At 40.4% G+C, this 12,800-nt stretch overlaps 1 protein-coding gene across 3 annotated transcripts in view; it reads right to left on the minus strand.

The window, feature by feature from the left end:
- nrg2b (neuregulin 2b) overlaps positions 1–12,800 on the minus strand; it is a 73,103-nt gene that overhangs the window by 24,426 nt on the left and 35,877 nt on the right. For all 3 annotated transcript variants that reach the window (XM_011480503.4, XM_020706774.3, XM_020706775.3), the window contains exons 2-5: positions 10,015–10,177; positions 9,352–9,470; positions 7,592–7,715; positions 1,881–1,939 (exon numbers count right to left, since the gene is read on the minus strand). In XM_011480503.4, the coding sequence (XP_011478805.1) occupies positions 1,881–1,939; positions 7,592–7,715; positions 9,352–9,470; positions 10,015–10,177 (465 nt within the window). The remainder of the gene's footprint in view (positions 1–1,880; positions 1,940–7,591; positions 7,716–9,351; positions 9,471–10,014; positions 10,178–12,800) is intronic.

Here is a 12,800-nt window from a genome sequence, read left to right on the forward strand (position 1 = left end):
GACGATGAGCCGAGCGAACATGCAATTTCATTCCCTGACATTAGATAGCACTTAATGTAAAACAGAAATACTCCTGTACACAAGGTGGCGCTGCGCAACTTAACGCCTCTTAAAGTCGCTTTTCACTCAGAAGAAGAGAGCAAGTATTTACGTGCTTGTCAGAATCATACAAAGAAAACATGAATATTTCAAGCACCAGTAGCTCCAACTGGTGCTTGGTTCGGGATATTTTAGAATTTCCGTCATTACCGTATTTTCCGGACTATAAGTCGCCCTTTTTTTCATAGTTTGGCAAGGGGTGCGACTTATACTCCGCAGCGACTTATATTAGAAATAAATTGAAATAAATACATTGTTAACCCTCCTGTTATGTTCATTTGTGAGGAACAGAGATGATGTTCCTGGGTCAATTTGATGTATGAGGTATGTTAAGTGTTAAGAGTATGTTAAGTGACTCAGAGAATCAGCAAACATTTTTTTACAGTAAGATCTTGAAGGCTAACAACATAATATTCTATTTTCCAATGATTTCATAGATTCAGAAATGCAATAAAAGTGAAAACTGTTTCTACAAATACAGGATGAAAACAGAGTATTAGTTGGCCAATGATGCTTCATGAAAATAATAAATAAATAAGTTTGAGAAAAAATTACTGTGAAATTATTAGATAAACAGTCTGCTTTGATTGTGTCATAAGGTTGTGAAAGTTAAAATGCGACTTATAGTCCAGTGCGACTTATCTGTGTTTTTTTCTACTTTATAATGCATTTTTGGGCTGGTGCGACTTATACTCCGGTGCGACTTATAGTCCGGAAAATACGGTATTTCTTCGCAGCAGTGTAGACGCTACTTGGCGTCTATCTTCTTCGTTGGTATGTGTGCTCAGAAAGGCAGTTTTGTGTTTGAGCGCCCCCAAGTTGTGTTTTACCGTAACTTCAGAAGCTCCAGACACGTGTGCAAAAGTGCCATTCTCATTGGTCGTATAGTTTTCGACGCGACGCGCCAAACCAAAAAAACGAACCCGAGGCGTTTTTTAAAAAGTGACACTTTGACGCGTGGCGTTTTTCCACGTCGGTGTGCACACTCACATTGATGCACTTTGTATAGTCACGAGGCGTTAAACGTCGGCGAATATCGCGGTGAAATTCGTCCCGGTGTGTACGGGCCTTAAGACGGGGTTTAAACCATCATACAAAAGCTCTAAAATCTCATCTCTGTTCCAAGAAGGTTAATGTGCAAAAAAACCCTTTTATATTAGTAAAAAAGGAGCACATTTAGGAGTCAGGACAAATGCTTTTGTTCACTCGTTTTCTCCCTGATTGTCTCCTTTTACTGCTAGAAAGCAAATCAGCACCTATGGACCATCACAAAGAAAACTGAAACTGTGATTCAAAGAAGGCAAGTTACTTTTTTCCCCTGTTGATTATGGTATTTCTTGGTCTCCTCTGTTCTGTGTGTTCTCTGGATCAAGACACAGCAAATGTTCTTAAATTCCAATTAAAAATTGTAGCATTTAAAAAAAAAAGACCAGAATATGAAAAGTGGGAACTTATCGTTTATTGGGTTTACAGTTTAGGGTGTTAGTAGATTAAGATACATGGGATTTTAAGAAATTTCCATGGCATGAAGAATCGAAGTCTAACATTTTTTGATTATTTTTTGTGATCACCAGAAGAACACAACAGAGGATCCAAGGGAGGCAGGAAGAGGAGCGGTCATGCACACACCCCCTCACACATTCACACCCACGCCGACTTCAATGGAACAGAATTGTAACGTTGAATACACACACATTCGGCATTTTCCACCGTCCAACCCCTCCAATGTAGCATGCAGCATCTCAATGGGAAAGGAGACAGACAAGAGCAAATGGACATACTGTAGAAACCGGCCATGACGGAGTTTTCACAGCGGTCCCCCGTATAGTCATTGGGACACCTGACGGAGGGAAAATGAGACACAGACGGGAGAGAAGGGGAGACCGGGAGGGGTTAGAGATACAGAGGGAAAGGAGGGACGTTGGGGAGGAGAGGAAGTAGATAGGGGAGGGAAGGAGAGAGACAGAGAGCAGAGAGATGAGGGATTAGAAACAGCACAATCCACCAACTACAGAGAGAGATGACCTGCATACTATGACATCAGCACCATTGGTTTGACACAACGACAGCTCAGACAGCACAGTCATGAGGGTCACGGCACGATGGGGCAGGATATATAGGAAGGGTTAAACGTACAGCTGTTAACCTCTGACCCCTCTCGCACTCTACCAGATGAGCAAACAAAGATACTCACAAATGCCTGACTCATTGCTCTTTTTAAAGTGACCTCCATGCTCGTAACTGTTAAGATGAAAATAAAGGGATTGGATTCAAGGTAAAAACAAAAACACTGAGGAATCTTTTTGGTTGACCGTAAGCATTGACTGTATATGAGAACTGGACCAAGTAAGAGGGATGTCAAATGTTTTCACGGACACGGACGCCGCCATGTTGGAACCAGAAATTGTCAGTACGCATCGTCACTAAGCAGCGATTGGTGCGAGTCTGTCGGAATCTTAGTTTCTATGGCAACCGCCTTTGTCAATTGGGAGTGACCTTGTTGGAAGTCCACACCCCTATGACACACGAAATGTGTCAGTCAAACGTTTTGAGACCACATACTTTCATAGAGGCGGTTTGTAAGTTGAACAACTACAGAAAAAATATCAAGAAAAAGAGAATTATCAAGAACATGTTGAAAAAAGGACCACAGTAATAGAATGTCTGAGGAAGAGCTGTTGAATTCTCTATAAAAGTTTCTGGCTTCTTGGAACTAGCGGGCACTTCCTATTTGGAACGCAAAGGGGGGAGGGGTCACTCAGTCCAGTTTTCATGTGCTCAAGGTGACAGTTAAATTACTCAAATATTTCCCTTAAAAACATAAACACAGTTTCAGAAAAGCAGGACAACCAATTGAAATCAGCATCCCGTTGTGTCATTCCTTTTCCAAACACACTCAGAGATGTTGAGCTGGAGTGCGGCTGGATGCTGCATTCGCAAAAAATTTCAACACAAGATCTGTAAAGAATAAATCAATCGGACTGACGTGGTCGGCTGTTGCAGTAATCGTTACACGCTAGCAAGTAAAACTAGATTTATGACCCAATTTATTAATACCTAGACCTGTTTATTTGTTTCAGAACCTTTCTGTCTAATGATAAATTATTATTAATCTCATTTGAATATTATGTTAACAAACCCCAACATCCGAAATGGACATTTTATTTGCCAACGTTGCACACTCACAGAGCTGAAGTGCTAAAAGTTTGTAATGAAATATTCTTTCAACTTTTTTCCAAATCAGAAAAATTGATTTCAAGATATTTTCAATAAACAAAACAAAAACAAAGAAAATATAAATAAATGTACATCAAATCCTAGTTTAGGATGGTAGTCGTAAATCGTTTGCATTATAAAGACATACACTTTTTTGTCTGCTTTTTTTGGGAGCACATACGAAGATATAAAATGCGATCACGTTGCAGCAGTGGTTAGTGCTGTCACCTCACGGCGAGAAGGCCCAGATTCGATCACCGGCTGAGACTTTTCTTTTTCTGTGGGGAGTTTGCATGTTCTCCCTGTGCATGCGTAGGCTTTTTCCACGCACTCCTTCCATAGTCCAAAAACGTGCTTTCTTGGTTAATTTGTGTCTCTGAAGTGTTCCTAGTTGTGAGAGTGTGTGAGTGGCCCTGCAACAGACGGTTTACCTGATCTGGGTGACCCGCACCTTTGCCCAACAGTAGCTGGGATCGACTCCCCAAAACGGATTCAGGTTTAGATAATGGAGGGATGTAATTACCAGTCAATTGCTATCCTTGTTGTTCCAATTTCTCAATGAAACCTGCATAAAATCCAAAAGGTAACTTCTTTTCTGAGACGTACAACAGCGGGCCTTGGATCAGGGTTTGGTATAAATTATTGCAGCAGTCCACATGCAGCTGTGGAGACTGATGTTTCGTCTCTGGATGGATGTGGAGCTGTCAGCGATAACAGTGGATGAATGTGATTCATACTCCGGCATGAGCCATCAAACTCGCACCACTCACACTTGAACGGGCGCCTCTCATGTTTTTATATATCCGATTGTCTCGTCGTTCATCCAATTAAACATTCCAGATCCTTATGTCAAACATAATAACATGTTACAATCCCCAGAGAGTGCTTTCAGATCTGAAATGTCTTCTTTTTTGAGCTTGATAATAGGAGCACTGGCTTTTACCCTGCCACCCAAAAATCGGTCTCGTCCTGTAATTGAAAGTACAACCAGTTTTCACTGCAATCGAGTGAAAGATGGGCGTGAGAGAGAAGCGCTCCCGACATTATAGAGCATAACAGATGACAACAATCGACCACCGTCTTATAATATTATGGGTGCGCCGATATGAATGTCCCCACAGGATGACAGGCTCTTCAGCCTGCATTTAACCTCACTGTCCTCTTCTTTTTTTTGTTGCAGTGCATGGTCAACAGTTTAAACTGTAAGCACCTTCGCTCTTGCATGCACTTTCCATTGAACCGACTGGGTATCCTTTTCTCCTCTTTTTCACCACTAAAGAGACAACTTCCATTTTGAATCAATTACAGCTAAACCCCTCAGTCGAGCTCACTCAGCAATTTCCAACAGATATAAATAGAGCTGAGAGAAAGCGGTGGGAGAAGCAGCCCTCCACCAACAAAGCTTTTACTGTACATCCTCTCTCCTCTCTCCATCTTTTTGCCTCCTCTCCTTCTCTCGTAATCCTTTTTTTCATCTGCCTGTACTTGCTTTCTTTTTCCTACCTTAACTGTTTTTTAGATCTGAGAATGTCCAGCACAATCCAGCACAAAATTTACAGATAACCGAAAAACCTTTCATTCATTTTAAAACATTCATTAAAACCAATAAATATTACATTAAAAAGAAAAGAAGGGGATAAGAAACACATGCAGTCAACCATTGACATTACGTTTAGGAATCAATACTCGGCTGAATTGATGGTATTTGTAGATTAGATTAAATCTGCTTTATTTGATTTAACCGGAGAAATTTGGCATTTTCGAGAAGTTGTTGAGAATTGAAATCATTTCATTAGCTGCTCTTGAATCCCATCTTTAGAGGACAGAGAGATGCAACAGCTTATCCAAGCAGACACAGGTACAAACATCGAGTGTTTATGAGAAGCCAAAAACCCATAGACCTCTATAGAGAAATAAACAGCTATTACTCAGTCAATATATTTGTCAGAATAATCATTCTTGCTCTAATACCTTTTTTTTTTCAACATGTTCTTGCTAAACCTAATTTGTTTTCTTGATATTTTTTCTGTAGTGCAAGTTATTCAAGTTATTCAAGTTATTCACTGCTTACCAATGTCCTCTGGCTCCAACGTAGCGGCATCTGTGTCTCCAGAAAATGGCAACTGAATTGACTTCATTTGGTTGGCGCTGGAAGTAAACCATTTCCATGGAGTGTTGTCACACTCACTTGGTCTAGTTCCAGTTTATGGTCAATGAACTGAACCCATTGACTGTCTATGAAAACTGGTCTGAGTCTACATTTTTATACCAACCACCATCACCAATCAGGAACGAGCTTGTTAGAAGTCCACACCCATACCACTTGAAAGTGGGCTACACAAAATATGTCAAACAAACATTTTGAGTGTTCGACATAGGGCCCAGCAGGCACCGTATTCTTTTCATGAGCCGTGTGATTGGTCAGTTTATACCTTGAATTACAGAAAAAAAGATTAGGATTCTCAAGAACAAGAATTTTTATTTGGACAAATGTAATAAATAGCTGCTTTTTCTCAGTAGAAGTCTATGGTATATTTGGTCATTGGAACCAACGGGCACTTCCTGTTTGGAACGCCATGGGGCACTTCCTGTTGGGAACGCCTCAGTGAAATTCTCATAAACAGTCAATGCTACAAACTGCACCCTGGACCAGTTTCAGCCATTTGTTTGACTAGAAGAAACTAATACAAAACTTCCATCCCCGTGGCACAACAAATGAGAATAAATCTGGAAGCTACCGAGTCATTTTGTGCTAGACACCCAGATCTAAACCTGCTAAACTAGACTAACTAATCTACTGGATGGATTGGAAAGGCATTTTTCCTTTTTGTGTGATAGAACATCTGAATTAAATTTATGAATGAGGACTTGAAGTCTAGAACTTAGCTTAACCCTTTAACACCAGAGCTTGAGTCCCAGTGTTGTTATTCTTTGAGCTACCATAACTCTTTCTTTTAGGGAATTCATGTAATTCCGATAGACTCTGAAGCAGAGAAAGCAGCTTTGCACCGATATGCAACACTTGACAGTAAAACCAACTAATCCTGGAGCTGACTTAACTACCATAAAGTGCTCCACATTGGTGCAAAGCTGCTTTTCTCTGCCTAAGAATACATAGGAACTTGTACGCTTTTGTGTAAACTGTCAAAAAGTTATGGTAGTTCATAATGCGCGTCATACTGTCACATGCAACAACAACTCCGGAGTAAGAGAGGTCAATGTTTTAACCACGTGAACTTCATTTTTCCCCACTCGTTAGATGTTTGTTGCCTTTTTTTTGTGGGAAATCTAATTCCACCTTCCAATCAAACAACTTTAACAGCCTTTCACTCTCAACAGCACAATGTGAAAGAAGATGAAAGTGAACAAAGGTGTGAAATTTATCCCAATCTATCCAAGTTGAACCAACAACCCTGAACTACCCTGATCTGAATGCATCTAAAGAGATTATGTAAAATCCTTTGGAAGCAAAGGGAGAGGTAAATGACTTCTGAAATTCTGTGCATCAGCAAATATTATCATTTATTATACAAAACCATTAGCTAAAATTAATGTGTGCTAATAGCAATTGGGGTAATGGTGTGCCTCCATTAACAGCTTAATAAAAAAAAGGTGTAGAACCGCGGAGTACTGACATCCTTCTTACCTCTTCTCTTTCTCGCAGGGCAACCCCAGTTTGCAAAGCGTTTCATGGTTAAAAGCCAAACAATGACCATCAGCAGAGAGAGCTGCTAATGAACCATGTCAGCGGGACATCCCGTTCTGTTCCTCACTGCCTGATAAATATGCTTTGGAACACTAGGCTTAGAAAGTTCTTGAACACAGATCATACTTGTGTTATTTAAAGTACATTGCACATTTTTAACTCTTCCAAAGTGAAGAGAAATACATATCTGCACCCCCACACGTAGATTTGCAAGTTAGTCTGCAAAAATAATCCCTATTTATTTAAAGGGAATAAAAAACAAGCTAACTATTAGGATGCAAGTGACCCTTTCACCGCAGAAAACAAGGACTTTTGAATGAGAATGTATAAAAAAAAGGAGCTACAGCAGCAATCTGCTCTGGGTCTCTGTGGAAGTTGTTCCAGAGTGAAAACAAGCCGTCAGACATGCCGGCTCGGTAAGACACACTGCAGGCATGTATGTGGGAAAGCAAGTGACAGGGAACAGAGGACGAGGAGGAGCAGGGAGCAGCGACACAGACAGACAGGTGGAGGGAGTCACCGCACAGTGATGCTGTGAGCGAATGGGGACTAACGAGCAGGCAGACTTACTTGCAGGACAGGTGATTTATACCATGTATGAAGTAACAGTCTCCTCCGTTGACGCAGTACGCTTTCTCTGAGTCGTTGCAGCGCCTTGCATGACTTACACCTGGAGAAGGGTTGGTGGTAGTCACTGGGACAAGCACATGAAAAGAGCATCCTGATTATGAACACAATAACTTACTGTTGAGTAAATCAACCCTCCCACCTTCTAGACAAATCAGTTGGTGTTATGCTTTCAGCTGCTTAATAAAGATCAAGATTGTTGGTCTTACAAGTTAATGTACCATTCTAGCTTTGTGAATTTAGCGTTTAACCCATCCCCTAGGAGAGTGGTGACCTGAAGACACAGCTGCAGTGGTTTAACCCCCAATCCAACCTCTTGATGTTAGGCGTCAAGCAAGGAGGCATTCGGTCCCATTTTTAGAATTTTGGTATGATTCAACTGTAGATTTTAACCTACAACCTTCCAGGCTCACGTCAGGCACTCCCCCACTACGTCACATGACTGCAGCTTCTTCAGACCTATGTGACCCTAAACATCTCTCACAATTACACTCAACTTTAGTAAGAGCCAGTTTAATTTCTGTTCATTTTTACTTGTTTAGAAAATCACAAACTTTGGATGAAAGTTTTTCTCTGTTTGATGAAACAAACATCACCCGTTCATTTTGTTTGTTTTACAGGTCACGTGTCCACAGGAGCCAAACATCACAGCTGAAATACTGTATCAATTCTACACAACATAATTAACATAACTAATGATTGTTAGTAGTTAGTATACATAGGTGGAAATTTCACCAAAAAAATTATGAAGTTGTACCAAAATTACTCTAAGAAGTGGAGAAGATAGTTAAAGACCTAATCTGATAAAAATAAATAAAATAAAAAGTATGCTTTTGGTGTTTTTAAAAATATTTTTTGTGGCATTTTTCTGACAATCGACAAAAATTGCATTTCTTATTATTTCTTTATTTAAACTGTTGTGAATCAGAAGAAGATGAAAAAGTTCCTTTGGAAAAAGAGCTTTTGTGTTGCTACTTGCTGAGCTTAAACAGAGAGCTCTCAGCAATGGGGAGGGCAAGAGGGGAGGGGTCGTTCTGTGCCAACAGTCACACTCACAACTCAGAGGGAACTCCTGGCGCTCTGCAGAAACTATGTCAACGAACATGACAGGTTTTTATTACAACTAAAAACGCATGGGGAACACTTTTAACATGGACCAAAAGATGACTGGAGTGGGCTTCTACCTGCTAAAATCTGTCACTGTGAGGAGGAACAGACTTAACTTCAGTTCGGTAAAACCTATTTTTATTTTTTTCGGGCAAAATAAGGGATAGGGTTGGGAAAGGAATTGGTATCAGGAGGTGACAGGAAGCACAACTATTCCTTAGAGTAAAAGAGAAATGTAAAGAAAGCTAACAAGCTTTACAGAAGCAGGAGAGGGAGTGATCCAGTCACGGCAGATTAGTATATCGGTTTTCCACCACGACCAGAGTTTGCAGGCAAAGCAAGAGTTTGGTGATTTCATTTGGCTACAGTTACAGATGTGTTCGTAAATGCCTAATTGTTTCAATCAAACCACTTTAAAAAGTTGCTCCTATATATATTTTTTAATAAATTAGAACACGGTCTTAAAATGTTACAAATATTTATTCTGGTTTCCACCATTCTTCTTCTTCTTTTTGTTTTTCTTCTTCTTCGGCTTACTGTCACAGACTTATGAAATCAGAAAAGGCTCAGGTTGACAGAAATGGGAAGTTGCTTACAGATCTGCACGGTGATTATACTTGTAGCATTTTCTTGCCCAAGTGAATTTTCGGCTACACAAGTGTAGTTTCCGGCGTCTTCCAGGCGGACTCGACTGATCTGCACCTTTGAGTTTTTTCTTGAACAGCAACAGACAGACAGAGAGACAGAATATATTGTTAGGCAAAAAAAAGTTCAATTTTTTTTTTATTCATTAAATCACAGCATTCAATTGTCTACTGCCTGCAATAAAATGTCCTTTATTTCATTTAAACAAGCTGCAGTGATTTCAACTTTACTAGATAGCAGCTAAAATTTGGGGGAAAACTCTGAGAGGGTTAAATATTGCTGATGAGGTCTTAAAATTTTACAAACACAGTAAGTAGATGTAATTTCACTTTTCAACTGCTGTAAATAATAACTAAATTGTTGTTAACACACAAAAAGCCAGTTTCTTGAACAACACAGACCGTCTAAGCACGACTTTAATTACCTTAAATTTAATTAATTCTAAACATTTGCTCAATTCGTAGATCAAATGTTGAGAGAATAGTTTTTTGAAGTAGTTATACAATAAGGATGTGTTGGATGATGTCTTGGTGTGTAGCCAAAGCAACCACGACAATGCTTAAAAAAAAAAGAAATGTTTGAACTGAAGAAAGCTTCCAGACAGAAACACTCACTTGTTGGTTTTTATTTTGAGGTCTCTGCCTTTCTGAAGCTCACGCCCATCTTTGTACCAGCGGAAGGAAGGGCTGGGGTTCCCCAAGGCCTCGCACTTCAAGTACAGCTTGTCCCCTTCCATCAGATTCTGGCCTCGCATCAGCCGCAGCTTGGGAGCCGATGCTGGACATCGCAAAACACAATTTGAAGGGACAGAGAAGAAAGAAAAATTTAAAAATGAGGGGAAGGAAACTAGAAAACACATTTTATTATTTAAAAAATGCACACAGATTGTAATATTTTAAAGGAGATATCCTGCCAGTTGCACGTTTCTGATCTGCGAGTGTATCAACTATAATGTAATATATTTACAATAAAACTGGTCTGAAGGTCAACATCTGTATTCCCAAGTACGTCAGGAACTCACCCCCACTTCAGGGAAATAGCCTTGTTTTATGTTTCTTCCAAAGGACACTCTGAACTACTGATGTTAGAAAATCTCTGTGTGGTCGGTAAAGCTGGGTTGATAAAAATCGATCATTCAATCGGAATTGCTCCAAGCTTAATAGATCAATAATCGATCCATTAAAGCAGGGATTGATCCTTTACGCCTTCCCTTTTCTGGTGACCAAACACATACCAGCAGTAAAGCGAAAGCCCACTGGCGAATAATGGAATTTCCAGGTCTACTCGCGGACTATGGTCCAAAGCATCTTCCGTCAAATCTTTACAAAGCACTCTCTCCTACACGAAAACGCAAAGCTACGAGTCCGGCCGCCCTGCTTAGAGGAAGGGTTCGCTCGCGTGGAGCAGCCGGCCAGTCCTGTTCAGGCTCAAAAGCCTTTTCTGGAGCTCCACGCCGTCTATGCATGATGTAAAAGCCAGAGCAGTAGTGACCCACAATCGGAATAAACTGTTTATATGCACCACAATCGGATGAACGATCGGCATAACCCATATCCATCGCAAGGAAATATTGATCCGAATGAGTCTGATCGGGGCGGAGTATTCCGAATGGCATGTTAACATGACGCATCTTTATTCTGATCAGGCATTCATTCTGATTACTTTTGTCCATGTAAACGCAGCTGGTCAGGCTAGACGGAAAGAGCTCACAAAGAGCACACACCTAGCGGTAAACAGCACCAATAGGCTCCTCGCACAGTGCACAGGATTTGGAGGGCGTTGGAATTTTGTTTTAAATCTGGTGGCTCATATAAGGTTCCCCATTTTCACCCGCAGACAACCCGTATCCACCCGTAAGGGCAGTTATTAATTTTAAAATCAGAAATCAGTTCTAACTTGTCAGAATTAAGAAAAAAAACAGTCTTATCTGAGCTGTGCATCGGAGAGGATGTTGTTAAATGACATTAAGCCAACATGTTATTTTACGTTTTTTTAAGTTTGCGTTATTGACTAATGTATAAAGCATTATGTTGAACTATTCTTGCATTTTATAATAAACTAATCAATAATGATTCAATGTCCTGTGCTTGTTTCAAACTCCAACACCTATAAATACACATTTCCTCTTGAAAGTGACAATAATCTAGTTGCAACAAGTCAACGATCCCAATCCCTTTTTGTGGCCCCTAAAGGTTGGCCAAAAAGGTCTTCACTCCACACAAAATGTACCTCTTAACAAAGATCCTCAATTCTAAATGCTCCTCTCATATTTATGCACACAAGTAGAGTGAGGCGCTTCAATGAGGTAGGAATCCTGAAAAGCAAACCTGAAGCTTACAGAGGAAAAAAAAAAAAAAAACGAAAGAAAGAAAATCCTGCCTCAGAAACTCTCTGCAGTAGACTTTCACCGCGTAACAATGTGTGTACGTGAGTGCATGTGCCGGCGCTCCATCTGTCCCTGGAGACGCTCACGCTCCCTAAAAACTACAACAGACAGCATCACTGCCACCAGTGCAGGCAGCACCAGCTAAAGCAAAGAGACAACTAAGCACCATCTAGTGTGCTCATACTCACTTACATACACACCCACACACTCAGTGTGCAATTCCCCCCCCCACATGCCTTAGCGCATTAACATAACCTAAGACACACACACACACAGCTGCGATTTAAAAAGAAAAACTAACCAAAAAAAAAAAAAGGGGGCGATGCAAGACAGCAGCTGTGTAGACAGCAACCCTTCCTTCATGCCTCTCGCAAAAATAGATGCACAGTTGCACTTGAGAATACGCATCAATATTAAAAGATGTGGGTCAGTATGCATGAGTACATCTTGACTGTCCTGCAAAACATACCAAACACTCTCTGCTGCTGCTGGTTTTGGTCTCCACATGGACATGCAGGAAACCGTTGCAGAACAACAGCTAATTTTGAGGAATGATCTAAATCCAAACCACTTTTTATCATAATATATGAAGGCATTTTGAGTTTTATCAAACAGCGTTGGTGCACAGCGAATTGTGTATGCAAAGACCTTGAAACGAAAGAATATTTTTCATTTTGCAACAGAGCATCTTGATTAATGTCCATACTTGGCAGTGTTTGTGACAAAAATTGCTCCGTTATTTGATGCATGATGGTTTAATCTGAATCCCAATATAATAAAATCAATGTTTTCTTTTTTCTTTTTCTCTGACCAGTCAAAATAGAAACACTTTTCAAACTCTGCCAGGGAATGAGAGCACAACTGCACTATGCTTCTTGCACAAGAAAAAAAAAACAAGTCAAGCGCTCAGAGCAAACATCACTCTCTGTATTGTTAGATGTGTCAGTCACTGCAGATTAGTTGGCTACAAAATGCCCCCCTCTTGAGATGACGCAAAAAGGCTGGCCATGTTTG

This window comes from Oryzias latipes, chromosome 10, assembly GCF_053564925.1.
Source record: "Oryzias latipes strain Hd-rR chromosome 10, Olatipes_Hd-rR_3.1".
NCBI classification, from domain to species: Eukaryota; Metazoa; Chordata; class Actinopteri; order Beloniformes; family Adrianichthyidae; genus Oryzias; species Oryzias latipes.